Source organism: Lolium perenne, chromosome 6, assembly GCF_019359855.2.
Source record: "Lolium perenne isolate Kyuss_39 chromosome 6, Kyuss_2.0, whole genome shotgun sequence".
Taxonomy (NCBI): Eukaryota; Viridiplantae; Streptophyta; class Magnoliopsida; order Poales; family Poaceae; genus Lolium; species Lolium perenne.
Genome location: NC_067249.2, coordinates 189,273,462 through 189,297,353, shown reverse-complemented (window position 1 = coordinate 189,297,353; position 23,892 = coordinate 189,273,462). Strand labels below are relative to the sequence as shown.

Here is a 23,892-nt window from a genome sequence, read left to right as displayed (position 1 = left end):
TTCAGAGTGCCCAAGAAATGGATAACCCTGCTGGCTGTGTCGAACGAGTTGCTGTATTTGATGTCTTGAGCTCTGGATGCGGATCCAACTTCTAGTTATAACTCATGTACTTTCCTTTGCCTGCAATGAAACATCAGTTCTGCAATGAATCCCACGAAAACGCCAAGGCTCCTTCTGCAAGTGTTTTTTCAGATTCAGTGTGGATATCTGTTACACTACTTTGCTTTGTGAGTTGTGGCAGTCCAGTGTTGAATTCAGAGTGCCGAATAAATTAAATACCCTTCTGGTTCCGTTGAATGAGTTGCTCTATTTGTTGTCCCGAGATCTTGACGCGGCGCGGTCGTTATATTGTCCCTGTTGTGGCCGTGGTTTTGTTTAGGCTCTCATGTATGAGATGCCTAATTTTGTTTGCATACTGTTTGTTGGCTGTGGCTGGTCACAGTAATGAAAATCTCAATTTGGTAGTACTAGTAGATATCACATTCTTCGTCCTTTTCTTCTGTATAAGAACTAGTGCCAACACTGACACTAGCACAGTGGCAATTTTTTTTTCAGTTGATGTCTGAAACCTGGTTTTTTTTTTGAGCCAATGTCTGAAACCTGGTGAAAATTCATTCTGTAATGCTGTGCTCAGTGCTCTGTTTTGACCAAAACTTGGCCCAACTTATCTGTTTCTTCAAGAAACACGGCCCAGTCAAACCACACCATTTTTTGCATTATTCTCGCTGTATTGTCTTGCAGGCTCCGTTGTGGTCAGAGGCTCAGAGCAGTCAGCGTCGAGCGTGACCGACAAATAAAGCTTTGGTTCCTCATTACTCATTCTTCTGATTGATTGGAGGAAGAATGAGCGGAGTATAATCTCTTGTCATTGCTGAGTGCTCCCACTTTAAGAAATCACATTTGCGCTTGTCAGCATGCATCGACGGTTATCAGTTGGTATAGTACTAAGAGCAGGTCTAACAGACCCCGTAAAAGGGGCAAACCCGTATAATAACTGCCAAAATACGGGTTTGAGTTCTACCCGGCCGTCTAGCAGACCCCGTAAAAACGGCCCCCGCTTCGATTTTTACTGTTTTCGATTACGGGGCGGGTCTTCGCCCCTTACTTGTACAGGGTGGGAGAGCAAATACAGGGCCAACCCCCCACTCGTGGCGGGCTGAAATTTCAAAAAATCTAACCGTTTCGCGATTTGCCTCGCCGAAATCCGGCTAAATTCAGCGAATCAGCAATGGCGAAACTGGCGAGCTCCGCCGCGAGCAGCACGGCTCTGGCCGGGAGCGAGCGAAGTGGCCGGCGAAGCGAGCGAAGGCGGCGCGCGCCATGGCCGGCGAAGCGAGGCGCACGGTCGGGAACGGGGCGAGGCGAGGGCGCGAAGCGAAGCGGCCGGCGGCGGCCATGGCCGGGGCGAAGCGAAGCGAGCGAGCGAAGCGGGCGAAGCTGGCGAAGCGAGGGCGCCATGGCCGAGAAGCGGAAGCGAAAGCGGCGAGGCGGCCGAGGCCGGAGCGGAGGCGAAGCGAGCGGCCATGGCCGGAGCGGAAGCGAAGGCGGCGGCAGGCGAGCGGAGCGAAGCGAGCGAAGCGAGGCGGCCGAGGCCGAGCAGAAAGCGAGAGAGGGCGGCCGAAGCGGGCGGCCATGGCCGGGGCGGGGAAGCACGGTGCAGGCCGGGAGTTGGCTAGAGGAAGAAGATGAGGGGAGTTTTTTTCTTTTCGATTCGGCATATTTTGGGAATATTCCATTTTACAGGGTGAGTTTACAGGTTCTGCTAGATTGGACGCGTTTTTGGCCGGTGAAAAACGAATACAGGGCCCTCTACTCGGGTTTTAAGGGGCGAAAAAATACGGGGCCTGTTAAACATGCTCTAACGAATATACCACCTTATAGTTCTCTAGTTCGTTTAAGCCGCAAGCTTACAAATCTGTCGCTAAATCAAGCTTCCTTTCTTCTACTGTTTGTTGTGTGACTAGGATAATAGGAATCATACCTTTGCTGTCAGTGTCCAGAACAATATTGGATGTGTGTTGACTGGTAGCTGCGGATAAGAGTAATCGATTAGACCCACTGAAGCCTGTCTCCAACTTTAGGTAACCACAGCCACATATACTCGGCAGTTTTTTTTTTGACGTAATATACTCGAGAGAATTCCTTATTTGACACTACCTTAAATTTCGCTTCCTTATTTGGCCCTAGAAAAATATTTCTTCCCTATTTGACACCGTATGTAAATTTTGTTCCTTACATGACACTCTAGTGCATTTTCAACACTAACGGTGTTAGCTTCAAACTTAAGAAGACGCTTTTGCCCCTGCTGCATTATGTTACCAGATATTTGTACCAACAAGAATTGCATGATTTGGATTTCAGAACTAAGGTGCATAAAATTCAGGTTATCTAATGATAGATATAAACTGCGGTGCACAGGTGAAGGTTAGCTGAAACTATTTCACTTGCATAATTTAAACAACCGTACACACTCGTGTTTGCTACCTATGAATACTTGTGTTTGTTACCTACGGCGCTGTAATGACCTTGAAGCTACCGTCATTTGAATTAATAGATTGACGATTACCCGATCTGACGCATACAACAGGACTTGCGGAGGCCGCTGGTAGGAACCCGGCACAGTAGCACACGCCGGCCGCTCGGGCCTAGTCCCACAGCTCCACCCCTCGTAGTACAAGTGCTCGGTTTTTTTTTCTTTATTACCTCATCGGGTCAGGCCGGCTCGTTTTCCTTACCTTCTCCAAGATGCCATACAGACTGAGGGTAATTTGATCTAAGAAGAGCAAAAGTAACGGCAGTGCCTAATAGAATGGACGGTAGTGGCACATAAGGAAAGAAATTTAGGCATAGGGTCAGATGAGGAAGAAATATTTTACCAGGGCCAAATAGGGAAGCCAAATTTAAGCTAGTGTCAAATAAGGAATTCTCTCAATATACTCGGCAGTTTGTACCTTTAAGCAAGCCAGCAAGGGATAAGCTAATTATAGAGGCAAGTCCCATTCCCACGGTCATATGATATTCTCCTTTTGTCTTCTCCATATATTTCAAAATTGAACAACTTTACTGAACATGTTTCATTTTGCAAAAGCTTAACGTGCTCGGTGATGTTGATGTTGCATTAGTGCGTCTATCATGGTGCTTTCCTTGGGAATTCGGCAAGTGTTACATGCAGAAGGTATGTTAGGGATTGTCACGCCTCCTTAAAAAAACTAGTTATGGATAAAAATATGGAAGAAAATATACCTGTCAAAACCGTTTAGAATGCAAGAACCCAAGGAAAATTTAGCCAACAAACACGGGCATGTATTTGTGTCACATGAGCTACTAGTTTGAAAATGGTTGGAGATTCCAAAAAAATTACATGGATACATGCAATGTTGTCTATGCATTTGCAACGTTTTGCCAAAAACATAATTGTAGTTTAGGCTACACAACAGGATGAATTTGTGGTTGTAAGAAAGATGATAATATACTTGGTTGAAACTTGTGTCCTACGTATTTGACGCTGATTATATGTACTCCTACAAAAAAATTAGAAATTTGCAGACCTAGAAAATCCCATGTTCGATTTCCTCTTTTTTTATTATTGAAAATGAGTAATGGTGAGTTTTCGCAGGCAGGCAGGCAAGGATTTACGGTAGGATTGCAGGACGGCGCCCGCATAATGTCCTGCAAAACAAGAATTGCTACAAACAAAAGGCGAGACTACTAGATCTAAGCAGAACTAAAGAAGGATTAGAGTATCTCCAGCCGCGTCCCCCAAAGTGTCTCCCAAACCGCGTCGGATTGAGCATTTGGGAGACGTGTTTTGTTCGTGCCGCCTTTGGGGGACGTCGCTCCCCAGCCGCGTCCCCCAAACGCCTCCCCCAAACATTTAAAATATTTTTTTTGACATTTTTATTTCAATTTCCACAAACTAATACATAATTGGGAACGTGGTATACACGAAGACACAGTTTGGAACATGGTTTTCCACAAACTAATACATAGTTTGAACCATGGTGGACACAAATATAAAATTTTGCAAAGAAACTAAACCTAACTAGGCCGTGCATCGAAGATTTCATGTGTTCGCTGCTAAGAAAGAACACTCGAGGGCACACCCAGTCACCTAAACTGGAAAATCCAGCGGGAGGATGGTGCCTTTGTTGGTTCTACCGATGAGGCGAACATCCAGAAACTTCCGTGCACGTGTTCGCTGCGAAGAAACAACACTCAGTCGTCCTCCTCGTCGGTGCTGTCGCCGTGGTAGTCCCGGCGGCAGCGCGTCCCGTCGAAGACCTTGACGCTCATGTCCCTGTCGCCGAAGTAGGAGAACAGGAGGATGAAGCCAGCTTCGAGGCTGTGGTGCCGCGCGAACTTCTCCCAGCCGATGTTGAGGTACATCTTGCCGCGCGCGTCGTAGATCACGTCGACGATCCACCGGTAGTAGCCGCACGCAGCCTCCCGCAGATGCATCGTGCGCGGGCGGTCGTCGCCGGCGACGTAGTCGGCGAAGGAGTCCGACAACGTCTGGATGCCGCGCGGGTCGCCCTTGAGGACGAGGATGAACTCGAACAGCACGTCCGGCTCCACGTCCATCTTCGACGATGAAGCCGACGACGTGGGAGGCGACGGTGAGCGTTCAGCTCTGCCGCGGCCACGACCACGACCACGACCACGGCCGCGAGGTCGGCCTCCGCCTCTACCAGACATAGCGTCGAGTCTTGTTGAGATGGTGGCGGCTAGGGTTTGTGTGTGAGAGGTACGACGAGAGGCGGCCCTTTTTAGGCCGGAGGGAGGCGGGGGAGCGGTGGCGCTCATTAACGCCGACACGCGACGGGAGCGTCGCTGCGGCTCTGCGGGAACTGCACAGTCGCTGCGGGAACTGCACCGTCGCTGCGCGCCAATAACTTCCGTTGCGAGGTAGGCGACGGTTAGGTTAAAATTTATTGTGCCGCTGACGAGTCGACCCCGCCACTCCCCGCCTCGCTTTTTGGTGTGTCTGACGTCCCCGGAGCGTCCCCTATGGGACGGGGACGGGCTCGGAGCGCCGGACACCGTATGGAGGCGCGCCGGACAAAAATGGGCTTTGGGGGACGCGGCTGGAACGGTTTTTTGGTCCGGCGCGTCCCAAATCCCTTTGGGGAACGCTTTGGGGGACGCGGCTAGAGATGCTCTTAGAGCAAGCTCCAGCATCCCGCCCCGCTTGCCACCCTAGTCTATGGCACCCAAGCCATAGTGAGCTTGGTATTTTAAAATATTGAGGAAAAATAATAATATTTTTGAGTTTTAAAAAATTCTCACATTTGTTCGCGGACACAATTATTCCGCAATTGTACAAACCAGAAAAGAGAGAGTACAGGCCAGAGTGGCACAGTAGGTTTCATTTCATAAAACAAAAAACAAAGTACAAACAAGATGGGGATGCCACGGCTTCCAGGTCATCCAGAGGGAGAAGTCCTACTGGCTAGTGTGTACCAGTCACCCCCAGCTTGGCTGCTAGCCATGGTGAACGCGGAGCAAGTGGACTGGGAAAAGCCGCGCGGCGCGGGTAGTAGTTCAAGTGTGTGGACCTTCCTCGAGCCACCTTGCCGAAGCGACCAAGCCGCAGGCAGCCAGGCACAGTCACCCCAACGTACACACGGCCTCCAACGCTGCACGCTGACATTGTGACAATTGTTTCCACTGGATAACTGATAGGTGGTGAAATTCGTTCCGCAATGCAGTGTTCACAGCTCGGTCCTAACAGCATCTCCACCGGCAGCGTTTTAGGGTCCGGGAGCGAAAATGTGCTCGCACCGCCGCCCCCAAAACGGCAGCGGTCCGGGAGCTCAATAGAATCATCGGCAACCCCGTGCCGGCCTCTTCGCCAAGGGCGTGAATCGGGCGCGCCGGCGACTCGCGAGGATAATTTTTTTTGGGTGAGGGAGCCGCCTGTCAGTGACACCAGGGCACCGCGCGGGATATTTTACCGCCACGACGCCTGGCCGAAAACTCTCCCGCTACGGTGCCGTGCGGGAAAGTCTCCCACCACGACACCGTGCGGGATGTTTCCCGCCTCGCCGGCGGTCTATATTATCCCTCCTCCCCCGCCATTGCTGCAAAAACCCTAGAAAAAACACAATATGGGATTCGTGGGATGAGGCGACGCTAGAGGCGGCCGTAGAAGTGGTGGATGCGGACCTAGCTCGCAGAGTACGAGGCGTGGGAGGAGGCAGCGCTAGCGGAGATCGTAGATGCCTACGACGCGGGTGAGCGGCAACGCCAGGAGGCAGAGCAGCGAGAGTGGAGAGAGCGCGGAGAGGCGCGGCGGGAGGCGGAGCGGCGACAACGGGGGAAGGAGAACCGGCCGGTGCTCGAGGAGGCGGAGTGGCTGGAGTTCCAGGAGGCGCGGCGAAGGCGGGAGGCGCTGAGCTAGCGCTGACTGGAGGCGCGACGGCAGAATGGGTGAGAGGAGCTTACGCTGCGGCGGTTGCAGCGGGGGGAGACGCAACGTAAGGATGAAGTCTACGAGGCGCATCGTTTGGCGGAGATGCAGCTCTGACTACAGAGGCAGGAGTTGGATCACCGTCGACGGCGGGAGGAGCTGGAGCAGTTGCTGCGTCAGGAGGCGGTGGCCGCGGATAGAGCCGCCTACTTGATGTTCGTGGCGGAGAGAGCAGCGGGGGATCGACGACGGAGGAGCAGCGGAGAGGGCATGAGAGAGCTCCGGTCGATCGTCCACCTCCACAGAGCCGGGTAGCCAGTAGATAGTAGGCTAGAGATAAGCAGGTTGCAAATGTCATCCGGGGTCGAGGAGTTAATAATGTTTTACTCGGATTTGCCCAAAAATATTATTCATTTCTCGATCCCGAATGACATTAAAATGAAACTGTAAGTATAAATATGTAGTTTGTGTAAAAAAACTTCTATCGGGGCCGCCTGTTTGGGGGCGCCGATGTGGGAACTGCTCCCCAAATAGAGGATGCAGTGCCGGCGTCCCCTAAACGGAGGTGCCGGCGCCTCTGCCAGCGACTATTTGGGGGTACCGGTGGAGATGCTCTAAGACTACTCATAGTGGGGAGTAACTTAGAGTAGTAATATATGTCATGTTACTAGTCTAAGTTACTACCTCTATAGTAGTAGTGGGTAGTAATTTAGATTTGGTTTCATGCATTATGTTATTTATTATGTTGTAGACTCATATTGCATTGAAATGTGTGATGTTATGGTAACATAGCTAATTATCACATCACTCTCTTTCTTCATTTACTGTAATATCATGTCACCAAAATACTCTGAGACGTGCGATGTTACCACCTATATTACTTCAACTACGAGTGGTCTAATCAAAACTAGGTCCAGCTTATCTGTTGGTTCAGGACAGACGGCCCAGCCAAACTACACCATTCTTTTTGCATAATTTTCGTTGTATTGTCTTGGCTCCGTTGTGGTCAGAGCAGCCAGCATTGAGCGTGACCGACAAATAAAGCTCCGGTGATTGGTGGTTTCGCTGTATTTTTTCTACTACCAGGTTGGCGGTTCATTGGAGGAAGAATAAACGAAGTATAATTTCGAGCTAATTACACTAAAGGCCCTACAACTTGTTCACCACGTGAAGGTTTAGTATTAGAACTTGCAAAACGTGGAGTTGCAGTCCAATAACTTGTTCATCATGTGAAGATTTAGTCCTCAATCAATCAAAATGTGACATGTGGTGTTATAAATTTTGCAAAAATACCCCTAATATTATTAACTGACACTTTTGACATTTAGAGCAGACTTACATCCTCGCCCCTCCATCACCGGAGGTTAGCAAAGCTTGTTGTGGTAGACAAGCGAAAAACCATCGTGCTAAAGCCCCAAAAGACAATTGCACTAGAGTAGCAACCATCGCCAATGATGACAACATAGATCGGAAAGCCGAATAGGAAAACCACACCAACGAATAGGAAAACCGACCTTATCCCAGGAGATCCACGAGACACACAACTTCACACCCCATCCCGAAAAAGACACTGAAAAACAATCTAAAAAGAAACGAAAAGTCCCCGCCGGTGAGGGGCCGTGGTCCGCCACCCTTCCCCAAGGCCCCAAGAGCACCGGAGGTGGAGCGAACCGACGGCGTCGCTAGCGAGGAGAACGGAACCTTAGATGTGTTATGGCTGCCGCCTCTCGTGATCGCCGCTTCCGCTCACGCTCATGTACCCAAGTTCGGTTTATTCTGCATTTCAAATTTTTGAAAATAATGTTTTTGAGTTTTGAAAAATTCTGATCTTTTTTTATGTGGATGCAATTACTCTGCGATAGTACAAACCAGAAAAAAGAGAGCACAGAGCAGAGTGGACGATAGGCACAGTACTCCCTCCGTCCACAAATAAGTGTACTTCTAATTTTTGTACTAAGTCAAACATTTTAAGTTTTGACCAACCGTGAAAAAAAAGTAGAAACATATATAATGAGATTTTGGTATAATTTGAAACTACATTTTAAAAGGAATCTCGTGATACTAAATTAGTGTCATAAATGCTAGTACTATTTTTCCCAATATATTTGGTCAAAATTTAAAGAGTTTGACTAAACATAAAACCTAGATATATACGAACTTATTCGTGAACGGAGGGAGTAGATTTCATTAAACAAAGTACAGACAAGATGGGGATGGCGACGGCTTCCAGCCTTCCAGGTCACCCTAAACGGACAAGTCCTACTGGCTAGTGTACCAGTCACCGTAAACGCAGGGCAAGTGGACTAGGAAAAGCCGTGTGGCGCGGGTAGGAATTCAAGTGTGTGGACCTTCCTCAAGCTCCCTTGCCGAAGCGACCAAGCACAGCCGCCCAGGCACAGTCAGCCCAGCAACGCACACACGGCCTCCAACGCTGCACGCAGGGAGACCATGTGGAGGCCTTATCCATCCACTCCCCACCCCGCCGCGTCCCTCTCCCACAAAAGGTAACGAATAGAGGAAGGAGATAATGCCGAATCTACGGTACTGCCGGCTACCAGCATTTACTTTACTTGCGCTTTTATGATTTTATCCCCTCCGCTCGCCCCACGTCCCCCTTATTTCTAGCCGCGCTCCTCCTCCCTTCTTATCTTCCTCCTCCCAGTGACTCACCCCCCTCCTCCTGCCCTTTATAGCTTCCCTCGGCGACGGCAGCACAGCCACAATCACAATCTCCCGTTGATCAATTACCTGCTTTCGTTCCTCTCATCTGATCTGATCGGCATGGCGACCCAGATGGACGCGTACCTTCTCCTCGGCCGCGCGGCCTGGATGGCGCCCAAGATCGCCTACCACGACGAGCAGGACGACGACGACATCGGCTCCGCCTCAGACTCCGACTCCGAGGCCACGTCCTCCTCCTCCGACCTCGCCGACGACGTCAGCTCCTCCTCCTCAAGCTCCAGCTCCAGCTCCAGCTCCGCCGACGACCTCTTCGAGATGTCCGCTCTCATGACGCACCTCCCCATCAAGTACGTGCCCGCCCGCCCCCGAATGCCCACTCTTGATCTCTAACCAGAGAGGCTGAGCTAACGCTGATTTCGTTTCTGCTTCTGCAGGAGAGGATTGTCCAGGTTCTTCGACGGCAAGTCGCAGTCATTCGCGTCGCTGGCCGCGGTGGGCTCCCTGGAGGACCTGGCCAAGCCGGCCAGGAAGCGCCTCAACCCGTCGCGGAGCTGCGGGGGCGGCCTCGCCGCGCGCCGGGACCGGGTCCTCTCGCCGCGCCGGCACTGCCCCAAGGCCGCCAGGAAGGCGGCTGCCAGGGCCGCGCTCTCGGTGCTCGGCGGCGGCGGATCGCCCAGGAGGGTGATCGTCGGCAACGTTCTGCTTGTTAGTTAGGTGCTCGGCTCACGCGGCAATGCCAACGGCTGTTGGTTCTTCTTTTCCACTGTGTTCCGAGTTCTTTGTGGCAGAAGAGACTGTACTAGAAATCAACGGCAGAATTTGGATGGTTACTTCAGTGGAAATACCATGCAACTTCAGCCTATGAATTCCCAACTCTCAGTGTGAATATTTATAAACCCACCCATTTGACGAATTCGTCATAGTGGACATGGGACTACTCCACTCCTGAGAAAGTGGGATGCTTTGCTAACTTGAACTCACAGTCAAGGCACACGGACAACTAAAACTTGATCAGCATAAAAGAAAACTATTCCAACTTGACAAGAACTAGGGCGTAACAAGGTTAAAGTGCGAAGTGAGACCATTCTGACTAGCCCAAAACATTTCAGCATCCTTCCTAACATGGCAACATAATTTGACAACTATTCCAGGCTATAAGAAACTAACATCTCTGAACACAACACAGAATTGAGTTGGATACATTCCATTTGCTTCGAACAATTGAAGAATGATGAGATTGTTTCGCAGGAGCTCACAGCATGTCATGGTCCTTGTCCTCCACAAGATTGTGAATGGAAAATGCCTTCTCCCCAGTAGATCGTAGTGCCAAAAAAACAAAGATTCCTGGACCTCAATGAGATAGCAGTGTCACAGTTCCAGACTTTACTTAAACAGTTCGTCGGTTCAATACAAAGATTCCTTGCATGGACTGTTTTCGCTAACAAGGATCTGCGAGGCATCACACAATGTTCAGACAGCATGGTATTCAGTGAACAGGCTCAGCTTCTGAACCAACACAGCAGGTGAACCAAATATAGGTTTTCTTCCTTCACTGATCCAGTTCTTCTCCAGACTCGAAGATTTCGCATTTGCCCGCATGTCATCCAGGAAGGCTGAAACTATCTGATAGATCGACGTCCGGAAAACATCAGCCATCAAATAAGCTTTAGTGTGCAGACCGCCTCTCTGCGTGCTTGCAATGGCAGTTACGTTGCCCTTTTTTGCTGTGGAGAAGTTGCCCCACCTAATGCTTGCTGGACCCAGTGAGTGCACAGGTTGCGGGTTGGTTTTCTTTCCTAAACATGCTTCCACCGCAACTAGCGCAGACAGCAGGGTAGACATCACAGCAGCATTGCAGCCAGTGAGCTGAGCAACTCCATATCGATCCTCTCGCCGTGAGCGTGCAGTCAATGTCGCCAATGTCCGAGCACACCATGAGCATATCTGCATTCATAGGTCACACAAAACAATCCATAATTAGGGACTACTGCATTAAGTAACATTGGGATTATGTGATATGTAAATGATACACCACCGGGCACAAAACATTTCATGGCCTTCAGGCCTTAAACAATCTTATGGACAAGGCTACTAAAGATTAGGAATGTACTTGACTGAACTTGTTCTGAAAGACGCCTACTGAACATAAACAAAGTTTCTGAACACTACCAAACCACAAGAATCAGTGATGTTAAGCTACATTCATCGCAAAATCCAATGGAAGTAAGCTACATCTTCAAAATGTTAACTCATTATTTATGTTTCTTACAAGTAGCCATACCAATCTATGCAGTGGACCCTAAACGTGAAAACAAATTCAAACTGCTGTTAAACTGAACATCATGGTTCACGGTTTCTGTCTTCCAGATATACTCTAACAAATCACTGTGACTCTACATACCAGTTCAGCTAAGCAGCCCCCATTTTTGGCATTGGTGCTTGTAGTAGGTAATACGAATTATAACTTACATGAACAAAATAAAGGAATGAAAATCAAACATATTCACTTAAAATTATATTGGTATTGGCCAATCATTTTCCAGTTACAATACAGGTCCACAATAGTTACGTCATAATTCTCTCCTAGCGGATCTGATTTTTTTCTGCTACAATGCTATCCGTTGGTTCTGAGGTAAAGCATGCTCCACAACTTAACAGTGAACTACTATTTAACAGCACTTGCATGAACCAGACCACATGTCATCTATGTACGAGTAAAAGACCAATTTGGTCATAAATTCATGCTAGGACATCTCCACATGTGCCATATTCCACAAATCACACCAACTTCCCCATAACTGTATAAATCATGCCGTAGCTAATATCCAAAATCATTGCAGGCGATCCATAATTCTATATGCATACCTATCGTCTCATGTGCAATTTCACACTATGAATTTATTAGAGTTAACAATCCTAATTATCCAATTACCGCTAGGGGTGGACTAACGAGCTGCTCGAATCGTTCAGGTTTGGCTCGTTAAGCTCGTGATCGTTAAGGCTCGAATCATTAAGCTCGTTAAGAATAATGAGCTGAAATTATTATTCGGCTCGACTCGTTATGTTCTTGCGAGCGCTCGCGAGCAGCTCGTTAAGGATCGTTAACGAGGCAATGAAAAACAAACATGTATGCATTGCCTAGTGAGAAAGAGAGGAAGCATATGTTTTTAGATCCTAATGTAGGAGTTGCAAACATGGTTAAAGAATACTATTTTGTTTTGTTTGGCCTCTTCCTGCCAAATATTTGAGATAACTAAAGTGACTTGCAGTCAAAATTGGTGAAGGCCTAGCTTGTTACCGATCTTAACGAGTAGCTCACGAATATAGCCGGCTCGATTGTTTAGCTCGTTAACCTTAACGAGCAAAAACTGATGCTCAGCTCGGCTCATTAACAAAACTAGCCGAGCTTAAACGAGTCGAGCAAACGAATACTCATTTAACTCGCCGATCTTCGAGCTTTTTGTCCAGCCCTAATTACCGCATACTAGAAGAATACATTAGGTCCACATATACCAGCTGTCAATAATAACCATCAGTTCTAAAAATCCTTGACACTTGAGCGCTCCACATTAAGCTATCAAACCTTCCCGAAGGAGATTACACGTGCATACTTGCATATTCATACTCCATGATCTATTAACATAATCTGATCAGTATTGATTCCTAGTGCAAAATCTTCCAGTTCGTGTGATCCTTTATGTAGATCTTGAGTTCATTATGTATGTCTGTGGCTAACCAATCAGTATGCATGTATGCTTGATTTATACAACACCTTCAAAGCATGACCTATTCTTATTCAACTCTAAATAATTTATCATGGATGTCAGACAAAACATGAAGGTACCAACATAACAGTAGGTTCAAACTATTTGCTGGATGATGGTCCTCAATGACAAGCAGGTTTCATTAATTACACGAAAAGAAAAGAAAAAAAAAAGACAATACTGACAACTGGAAAAACACAGAACAACCTACAACTTAAGAAGTGCAGAAAATGATAGTCAAATTACCTGTGCATCACTAAATGCACCATAGAGCTTAGACTGTTGTGACAATAATTCTGGCTTATCGCTAGAAAACCCTTCGAGCGCTTCAGCAATTTTTGTAGTGAAGTCCTCAAGTGGCTTCAAACAGGCTGTCACGATTCTTTTGTAAGTTTCACCAGATTCCTCGAAGAAGGCACCCCGACGCCAAGGTTCTATGTTACATTCAGATACTGCACACAAATCTTGGAAGGCAAGATACTGCATGAGCGACCGTGGATCACTTAGTTCCAATGTTTCAAGGATATAATCCGTAGGATTAGTCTCTGCAGCGGCAGTGCTCTGAGGTGGAGTAAAACTGCACCTTCTTGTATGCACAACCTGAAATTTGTTGGAAGCAGTTGTATTAAAGTTCCACCAAAGTCAAGCTGAAGAATCCAGACAGTGAAAGAACTGTACATCTAATAGGAATAGGATGTTGTTTGATTTGAATAGCAGAGAACGAACCTGGACAAAATGATGGCTTATTTCCCAACAGAAGGAAACACCTGTGGTCACCATAAAAATACCGATTTGGGTGATAATTTGGCTTCCAATGGATCCTCCAATTCTGAATTGCCGGGGAAGAATAAAAATCAGGACAAATGAAAGGCAGAAGGCCTGAAGCGACACCTTTAGAGCCCTTTTCATAGATGGTAGGAGCCCCATCTTCAATCCATAGAACAGAGGTCGCTGCATAATTTAACAAAGGCAGAGGTAAGCAACTGGAAACATACTCAAGTAACTGCTGAGAAGAAATGTAAGATAGCAAGTGAACAAGCAAGCAAGTCTAAGACTATCAAGGGATCAAAACTCAGTTAAATGTTGATCATATTAGTCTTATCAATTATCTCATTCGAATTTCAAACTTAAAAGTAGATGTGTGTCCAATAAATATTGATCCAAATAATGCAACAATCCTGGCAGCCATCCCCTTCTCTGGTCAAACACCCTAGTAGGGTAAAATACTAATGGTTCAAGCCACATATACTGTAACAAAAACATATTCCTTCCTATGAGTCAATAACAGAAGTCATCAGCACAACCAATCATTCCTATGCAGTTAATCCTAATCCTAGTAATATGAATTCTAAGCGTGACAAGTCAAGCCCAAACTGCAATTAGGGAAGAAACAAACAGTACATCTAGAAACCCTAGGTTTCCCCCCAATCGACTCACCTGCACGACGGGGAACTGGAGCAGCCACCTCCCACGCCCGAAGTAGTGGGCGGCGAACACCGCGCCCAGCACAGCGCCGCGGAACCCCAGCCCGGCGACGGCGGCCCAGCCGGCGTCCTCGGGGACCAGAGACGCCGCCGCGGCCACGCAGAGCGCGCCGGCCGCGGCGAGGAGGAAGGCCGCGAGCGCGCGCAGCGGCACCGGCGGCGGGCGCGGGTGGGGCGAGGCGGAGATGAGGAAGGCGAGCGCGAGGAGCCCCGTGGCGGCGCAGGAGAGGAACGGGTGCAGCGCGAGGAGGAGGGCCGGGGGCACCCCGAGGCTGGCGTGGCGGCGGCGCGGGGAGGTCGCGAGGTGGATTACGGAGGCGGCCGCCGAGAGCGCGGCCTGGAAGGCGAAGACGGCGAGCCACCGCTGGCCGACGGCGTCGCGGGGAGCGCCGCGCGGCGGGGCCCTGTCCATGGCGGCGGCGGACGAGGGGTTTGGGAGCTTTTGAATTTCTTTTCTCCCCTTTTTTTCTCTGGGATGGGAGGGTTTCAGCGCGTTTGAAACAAGAAGAGAAGGCGAGTGTGTTCGTGTGCCTACCTACTTTGTCTGTGTGTGGTTTGTTTGTCTGCGCGTTTTTCATGTCTTTTTGGAGACCAGCGAGGCTTTGATCGGTCAGCTCAGCTTAGTAGTTAAGCTAAGTCCGTCTTTAGGTAAACCAAAAGACCTAAGGGAGTAAATAACGAGAAACTACCATATTACAGGTGGTCATGTCTGAAAACTATTAATATTGGGCAAAGCGACACATAACTACCACTTCACGAGCATAGTCATGACAAAAAGCACTTATTTTGCTGATTAGCCGTGTTAAACCGTTTTCTGACCGTTCAGACCCACCTGTCGGGTTTACATGGCAGAAGAAACAGAAAGATCGAACCTCACTACAAGAATTTTATAACCTTTGAGGGTAGATTTGCAAAATCACCGAAGGGATAAGATTCCCATCTTCTCCCGATCTCCTGCCCGTCACCAGCCTCGCCGCCGCCGTCTCCCCGGTCCCCAGGCGCAGCAGGGACGACATCCCCGCCGCCATGCTCCTCCCGCTAAAGTTGCTTCGCTGCCCCTGGCTAGCCCCACCTCAGCAGCTCGCCGCAGCCACCGGAGGGCCGATGGCCGCCGCCCCTGGCCAGCCCCACCTCAGGCGCCCACGGAGGACACTTCTGCACGTCGCAGCGGCCGCTGGCCATCGAGGGAGCGAGCGTGACCCTCAGCCTTGCTCCTCCGCGACCACGGGAAGGAGCTCCTCTCCACGGGATGACCTCGGCGGGCGGAGGTGGAGGCGCGGGAGGAGGTGCGCGGGCAGCAAGTCGGCCTTGGCGAGCCAGACGAACTGCTCAAGGAAGTAGTAGACGCCCTCGCCGCCGTAAGCGTGGAGTACGAGTGGCGGCGGGAGGAGGGGGCTGCGGCCGACGCGAAGGGTGTTGACGTCCTGCACGAACTTGCCGAGGCGGAAGGCCTTGCGGTTGAGGCCGACGCTGGACTCGAAGGACTTGAGCCGCGGAGGCGGCCGGGGTCAGTGGCGGCACGCAGCGAGCGCGAGATCTTGAGCAGCTTGTCGACCGTCGTGGCGGGCCAGGTGGGCCTCAAGGTGGACGAGGAAGTCCCGGGGAGGCGCGTGCATGGCGGCGGCGGCCTTGCAAGTCCGAGGGTCGGAGACGGAGGCCATGGCAGGGCGGGCGCCGGGGGCGGAGCAACCGCTGTCGATCGGGGCGCAGCAACTTGATTGCTTTTAGACAACTAGCATAAGTGCCCGTGCGTTGCATCGGAATCGGAGAAATAAAGACTCAAACGCTCCGCTAAATCACATGGGATGATATTTTCTTCTTTGTGCCATCATCGATGATGGTGGTCACATTTTCTACCATTCATGATAAACTTGATTAGTCCTAAGAAGATGATTTTGTGAGGATCTCGCTGCATCGACTCGTGTCTGGGGTGTTACGGAACAAAGGTCACTTATTAAAAAATAATGGATCAAGATTTTATAAATTAGGCTTTTGTTGAAAAACCTTTCACTACTCAAATTTTGGCCCAAAGTAAATTGACTTTCTAACTAAATTATGGTGCGGTGCCGATTTTCTATGAAGAGATATAGGAAGTCCCGACATAATGGCTAGTGTTTTGATATTTTTTGAATCGTCGTCTTTTTATCATTTTGTGATCCGCAAAATTAAATCATATTTTAAAGTAATATTTATCTATAATATATGCACTACTTTAATAATATACACTGAAAAGGAGCACAATAATATGTTAAATAAAAATCAGCAATGAAGAAATAAATTAAAGATTCCGATTGTGTACACTCTTTTTTCTGAGTAAAATAGTCACACACTGCCGTTCTCCATCGCGAGTACCTCAATTGCTCCAGCTGCTCTACTCCCCTCCTCCTCCCCAAATCCTAAAATTCCCTGAGAAGGTGCAGCGCTCGCGGTGGAGCTACCGGGCACCAGCGGGTGGTGGTATCGCTTCTTTACTGCTGCAGCAAATCCAAGGTGGGGCACACTCGGCGGCTGTTTAGGGGCATGTAGAGGAGGAGCACCAGGGCCACGACCCTCTGGCCGGCCGGTGCAAAGCCGCTGCGTCGCCTGCGACTCTGGCAGCGGTCCACATACACACAACACGCACACTGCGCAGGCACGATTCCAGCGGCGAGCGAGGCCGCCGCCCGCCTTGACATCCCTCCGCTGCTAACTGTCCACACCGGCTGCGAATCTCGCCTTTCGGTTGTCGCCTCCCTCTGCTGCTAACTGTCCATGACTCTCCAGTTCCGGCTGTCGCCGAAGGTCGCTGCGAGCGATGGAGGCAGGGGAAGTTGATTCGTTGGTGTGTTGTTGATTCGTTGGTCTGTTGTCTAAACAGACCGTTTCTCGGCGCTCGACCGCCGAACAATCAAACTGCAGAGTGCTTAGCGGAGACCACCATCCAACCATGACGAGTAGAGTACCCAGCGAAACTCTGCAAGCTCACTTTGTCACGGATGAAGTACAATCTTGTGCCCTGTCTCTGAACCAGAAGCACGAATCAGATGGGATCTCAATGACTCCTTGTACCTCTCCACTCCCAACCGTCATGGATCAATCAGAAGGAGGAGCCGATCTCTCTGGCCGCCGCCTGATCAGTTTCTGAGAGGGATCCGGCCGTCGCCGGGGCACAATCTCACCCTGTCGCCAATATGTTCGTCTGCCAACACCGCCGGGGCCGGGAAGCCTCTTGCCTCCTTCAGCTTGTACCATCCATGAAGGGAGGTTCGACCTCAACAAAAAAATGTTTCCTCCTCGTCATAGGCATATAGCCACACAGAGGAGGCGGGAGATCGAGGCAGGGCAGTACATGCGGCCAGAAAATTAGCCAGCGAGCCGCCTGTCTCCCTCGTAGCCTTAGGTGTCCGTTGACCTGCTGGATGGACCCGGCCGCCGCCGCAACTATGTGCCTCTATCAACGCCGTTGGGGCTGGGCAAACCCTCCCGCTCGTAGCCATACTCATCCTCGTAGAGGGCCGCCTCGTCTCCTCCCGGAACGGACCCGACCGCCGGCCGGCTGCCGTACAAGAACCGATCTAGATGGGGGTAGATATTCTTGCCAGAAGCGCCACGCGGAGCTCAGCATCTAGATGCGCCGCACCGTCCGCGAGTTTGCTCTCAGAGGGCCGATCTTAACCAAAAGCGGGACGCATGTTGCTATTTATTTTCCGATCGGGGAGGAGAGTCAGCGGAGTTCGTCCCTGTTACGATGGAGAAGAAACAGCGGGGACTATTCACGATCAATCAACACCACGGGAGGGGTAAAGTGCAAAATGTCGAACGAACCGGTATCAGGACAGGTGCAGTATTAAGTGATTTGGTGGGAGGACAAAACGGTCCAAATAAAAGCGTTGACGAAACTTTTTGGCAGAAACCTTAGCTCCTTTATTATTAGACTAGCAAAAGTGCCCGTGCGTTGCACCGGGATAAATAAATATTTAAATGCTCATGTAAATTATTTAATTATTTGTGTTGACACTTTTTCTCTTGGTGGTCACATCATAATCAATTCTAAAAGTTCATCAGTGGCACATGCCACTGTAGAACACTGCGTATACTTTTTTTAATATAAATTTGTCGCAGTAATCAACCAACGTTAGGTGTGTCTTTAGTGGCTCGTCAACCTACCGATTGGATCACGCTACACCGTACATGCCGCGGTGCAATGGCGTTAAGAAGAGAAAAATAAAAGGAATAAATCATTGGCTGTCGTTACTTTATTCTAATATGGTGGTTTAATTTATATTATAAAAGTTGTCTCCAAATAAACTCTAATTTGCATGCTACCAAGATATAAAACTACATTCATCATCAGCCATTTAGCTGTGATAAAAAAAATATCAACACAAACACAATAACGGATAGCAATCAGCAATGGAGCACACACACATCAAGTCACCTACGAAACACACACACAATTGGCAGGTGCTAGAAGGAAGCATGCGACACCTTATATGCCATTCATTTCCTCTTATCCTTTCACGTATGCAGAAGCAAATTTGTTGTATCCACTGAGCCAGCTTTCTCTTAAAAAAAAAGACGAAACCTGATAGGCCGACAGCCAGCAGCACAGGGCGCATCACAGACCGGCGTGGTTCACAATTGAGGCACCTTGGCTGTTGCGACGCCGCCATCGGGGGGAAATCCCCTCTGTTTGGTCGCCCGAACTCCTCTACTCCCATCCGATTAGAGTTGCTAGAGCGGCCGCTGATTCAGCTTTGAAGCGGCTTGCATAGGTCCGCCGCCAATCGATGCTCCAGGATTCACACACCACCGATTGGTCTCGGTGTGGAGCTCACCGACGGCCAACCAGCTCGCTTTCCCGCTTGGCCGGAGGGGCGCTGCCAGCAGCGGGAGACGCGCACGGCCTGGAGCGCCGCCCCGCCCCTGCAGACGCGCGCGGCCTCGAGCGACGCCCCGACCCTGCAGATGCGGGCGGCCTGGAGCGTCCGCCCCTGCAGATGCCGACGACGCGGGCCGTCGGAGCGCGTCCCTGCAGATGCGCGCGGCCTGGAGCGTCGCCCCGCCCCTGCAGACACGGACGGCCTGGAGCGTCCGTCTGCAGACGCCGACGGCGCGGGCGCGGGCATCCGTTCGGTTTGCTCACCCCTGCAGACGCCGACGGTGCGGGCGGAGCCAGAGGCGGGCCGATGGCGGGCGCCGCGCAGGGTCCCAGCCAACGGCCTGTGAGGATGGGGCGCACACGAAGACAAATCTGCGGTGGCACAAAGAAAAAATAAACCGAACCGGTACCGTGGTATTTAGCCGTATTATGCGATTTGGTGAGAGGGCAAAACAGTCCAATAAAAAGTTGGACGAAAATTTTGGCAGAAACCTTACCTCCTTTATTATATAGATAGATATAGATATAGATAGAGCCCGGGGGTTTTGAGTAAAAATGGCAGACCATCATTGCCACGTAGACCCGGCAGGTGGGCCCAAACGGTCAGAAAATGGTTTAACACGGCTAATTAGTAAAATCAGTGCTTTTTGTCACAATCATGCCCATGACGTGGTAGTTATGTGTCATCTTGCCCAATATTAGTAGTTTTCACACATGACCGTCTGTAATATGGTAGTTCCTCGTTATTTACTCGTTTTTCTTGCATCGATCAACTGGTGAGATGACATGTGAAAGAAATGTGCTACAGAGAGGTTATCTTGATCGAAATGGGAAACAGGTAGTGCAGGTCACCACTGACGGGTAGTTCGACGACCCATCAGTTTTTATTGTATTATGCAGTCCTTTTGAGATAAAACCATTTGTTAATATACACTAGTAAAAAAAGATTTTTTGTTTAGAGCTGTCCGGAGCATTAGTTTCGGGACTAATGTGAGCATTAGTTTCAGTTCAAACGGGTGGAACGTCGGATGATTTTAGTCTCGGTTCGAATTAGAACTTTAATTCTAATTGGAGATATCAATCAGAACTAAAAAAGTTGCGGCAGCTCTGTGCGCTCCAACCAAGACTAAAGACTTCCTAGGTTTTTTGCTCCGCAGCGCGCGCACACACCGATCGTCTTTTTTAGCTTTGTAAAATAAAAAATAAAATAATAGAAAATTTTAAATTTTAAATCCTTTTACATGTTGGTAGGTTAAGTGATCTAGTTATTATGAAAATTAACAAACATGAATTTTGACTTATTTTGCAAAAATCTGTATTTTTCGGTAAGATGGCAATAACTTTTGCATATGAACTCAAAAAAATATTTAATATATGAAAATCTATCGACGCAAAAAGATACATCCGATTTCACTGGGCTATGGTTGGTTTCCATCTTTTTAGATTCTCAAACTTACAAAAGGAAATATGATTTTTTTAGATTTTAGGTTTTGCAAAAAATGAAAATATTAAAAAATATTGTATTGTTATTTATTTATTATTCAAGATTATTATTAGTTCATTACTTTTTTATTAAAATGATTATTTGGAAAACAATATAGAAGTGTGACATCGTGACCAAGAGATTAATAGGATCGATATGATAGTAATATAAATAAAGTTTGCACAAAGTATTTGGAAACGGGCACGGAATGAACTTAGAAATTAAACGTGCTAGTGCTCAAGTAGTTTGAGGATGGATGACAGAACGTGAAATTTGACCACGAGTAAATGATTTAACTAGAGATTAATGTAGTTAGTGACTAAACTTGTCAAATAACTCAAATAATAGAAATTCTAAAAAAAATAGGAAAAAAGAGAGAGTGGAAAAAAGAGGAAAACAAAATGAATGAAAAAAAATACCCAAAGGTCTTTAGTCCCGGTTGGTGCTACAAATCGTGACTAAAGATCCTCCGGAACTAAAAACCGTTACCAACCGAAACTAAATAGCCATTTTCTACTAGTTATATCTTAACCTCTAGAATTTTCTATATGCAAGAACAGTGCCCTCTTGTTAGGTCTTTCGTTAGACTCGTACATTGTATAAGCCTCTTTAAAGATACATAAACATATATAAACACACTATGCTACACCCACATTATTTAAATGGATATAATTGTCATCTCTTGTACTTTTCTCACATAAAAAAAGAAATTTCACTCTCTCCAAAGAAGAATGGAGTTGATTTCTCTCAGAAGAAAAAAAAAGTTGTTTAGTTCAAGAAATTGTTTTGACAAAATTACTTAAATACTAGAATATTCTCAAATATAGTTGTACTTTAACTTTGTAGGTGGTTTGATTTGTGATATACTATAGGTGGTTTGATTTGTGATATACTATAGTTGTACTTTAACTTTGTTATTTTCCGAGATTTCTTTTTTCTCAAAAAGTGTGTTAAGATGTCTCATAGTAGTAGTATTTCAGAGCGGGAGGGAGTATGAACATTCGAGAGTGATGACCCACAAGTATAGGGGATCGCGATAGTCTTCGAGGGAAGTAAAACCCAAATTTATTGATTCGACACAAGGGGAGGTAAAGAATACTTATAAGCCTTAACAACTGAGTTGTCAATTCAGCTGCACCTGGAAAAGCACTAGCAACAGGGGTGATGTGAAAGTAGCAGTAATATGAGAGCAATAGTAACAAGAATAACACAGCAAAGAATAGCAATATGAGAGCAATGGCACCAGAAGATAGTTGATACTACTTCCAATGACATGTAGAACAAGTATATGATGATGAGAGATGGACCGGGGTTCCCAATGATCTACACTAGTGGTAACTCTCCAATAACAAGTAACAAGTGTTGGGTGAACAAATTACAGTTGGGCAATTGATAGGAATCAAAGCATTAAGAAAGAACATCCAGATTATTAATTATGTAGGCATGTTTTCCGTATATAGTCGTACGTGCTCGCAATGAGAAACTTGCACAACATCTTTTGTCCTACCAGCCGGTGGCAGCCGGGCCTCAAGGGAAACTACTGGATATTAAGGTACTCCTTTTAATAGAGTACCGGAGCAAAGCATTAACACACCGTGAAAACATGTGATCCTCATATCACCGCCATCCCCTCCGGTTGTCCCGATTTCTGTCACTTCAGGGCCATTGGTTCCGGACAGTGACATGTGCATACAACTTGTAGATACAATCTAAGCAATAAGTATAGAGCTCAAATCTAAGATCATGCCACTCGGGCCCTAGTGACAAGCATTAAGCATAACAAGATTGCAGCAACAATAACTTCACAAACTTTATAGATAGACTAATCATAATGTATCATCCATCGGATCCCAACAAACACAACACCGATTACATCAGATGAATCTCAATCATGTAAGGCAGCTCATGAGATCATTGTATTGAAGTACATGGAGGAGAGAATACCGACTAGCTACTGCTAGAACCCGTAGTCCATGGGGGAACTACTCACGGAGCATGATGGAGGCGGTGGCGTTGATGGAGATGGCTTCCGGGGGCACTTCCCCGTCCCGGCAGGGTGCCGGAACAGAGAGTTCTGTCCCCCGAATTGGAGTTTCGCGACGGTGGCGGCGCCCTGGAGTCTTTACGGAGTTTCGTCAATTGGTACGGTGTTTTTAGGTCGAAAAGGGATTTTATAGGCGAAGAGGCGGCGCGGGGGCACACAGGGCGCCTCACCCTAGGCTGGCGCGGGCCCAGGTTTGACCGCGCCGCCATAGGGTGTGGTGGCCCTCTGGCCCCTCTCCGACTCTTCTTCGGTGTTCTGGAGCCTTCCGGAAAAAATAGGAGGTTTGGCGTTGATTTCGTCCAATTCCTTTCTGGAACCAAAAACAGCAGAAAACAGGAACTGGCACTGTGGCATCTCGTTAATAGGTTAGTTCCGGAAAATGCATGAAATCATCATAAAGTGCAAGCAAAACATGTAAGTATTGTCATAAAACAAGCATGGAACGACAGAAATTATGGATACGTCGGGGACGTATCGGCATCCCCAAGCTTAGTTCTGCTCGTCCGTCAGAGTAAACGATAAAAAGAATAATTTCTGTAGTGACATGCTACTTACATAACCTTGATCATACTATTACAAAGCATATGAAATGAATGAAGTGACTCAAGGCAATGATCTATAGTTGCTAACAAGTAGATAACATATAGCAAAACTTTTCATGAATAGTACTTTCAAGACAAGCATCAAAAGTCTTGCACAAGAGTTAACTCATAAAGCAATAAATTCAAAGTAAAGGCATCGAAGCAACACAAAGGAAGATATAAGTTTCAGCAGTTGCTTTCAACTTTCAACATGCATATCTCATGGATAATTGTCAACATAAAGTAATATGATGAATGCAAATAAGCAAGTATGTAAGAATCAATGCACAGTTAACACAAGTGTTTGCTTCTAAGGTGGAAGAAAGTAGGTAAACTGACTCAACATAAAGTAAAAGAATGGCCCTTCGCAGAGGGAAGTATTGATTGCTATATTTGTGCTAGAGCTTTGGTTTTGAAAACATAAAGAGAGCATAAAAGTAAAATTTTGAGAGGTGTTTGTTGTTGTCAACGAATGGTAGTGGGCACTCTAACCCCCTTGCCAGACAAACCTTCAAAGAGCGGCTCCCATTTTATTTTATTTTTGGGTGGCACTCCTTCCAACCTTTCTTTCACAAACCATGGCT

The 23,892-nt window shown here is 47.9% G+C and overlaps 3 protein-coding genes across 3 annotated transcripts; 1 reads left to right on the top strand and 2 right to left on the bottom strand.

Annotated features, from left to right (window-relative positions):
* The first annotated feature begins 9,040 nt into the window (after positions 1-9,040).
* LOC127306645 (uncharacterized) lies at positions 9,041-10,004 on the top strand. The gene is made up of 2 exons (XM_051337306.2): positions 9,041-9,438; positions 9,526-10,004. The coding sequence occupies exons 1-2, from the start codon at positions 9,191-9,193 to the stop codon at positions 9,803-9,805; spliced, it is 528 nt and encodes a 175-aa protein (XP_051193266.1). The 5' UTR covers positions 9,041-9,190; the 3' UTR covers positions 9,806-10,004.
* Positions 10,005-10,209: 205 nt separating this feature from the next.
* Positions 10,210-14,869, bottom strand: LOC127306644 (uncharacterized). The gene is made up of 4 exons (XM_051337305.2): positions 14,293-14,869; positions 13,582-13,806; positions 13,102-13,455; positions 10,210-11,035 (listed from the first exon to the last, which is right to left on the bottom strand). Exons 1-4 carry the CDS (start codon positions 14,749-14,751, stop codon positions 10,562-10,564), a joined length of 1,512 nt encoding a protein of 503 aa, XP_051193265.1. The 5' UTR covers positions 14,752-14,869; the 3' UTR covers positions 10,210-10,561.
* Positions 14,870-15,541: 672 nt separating this feature from the next.
* Positions 15,542-16,000, bottom strand: LOC127310144 (peroxisomal membrane protein 11-3-like). The gene is made up of 2 exons (XM_071822367.1): positions 15,861-16,000; positions 15,542-15,809 (listed from the first exon to the last, which is right to left on the bottom strand). The coding sequence occupies exons 1-2, from the start codon at positions 15,998-16,000 to the stop codon at positions 15,542-15,544; spliced, it is 408 nt and encodes a 135-aa protein (XP_071678468.1).
* Between the last annotated feature and the right edge of the window lie 7,892 nt (positions 16,001-23,892).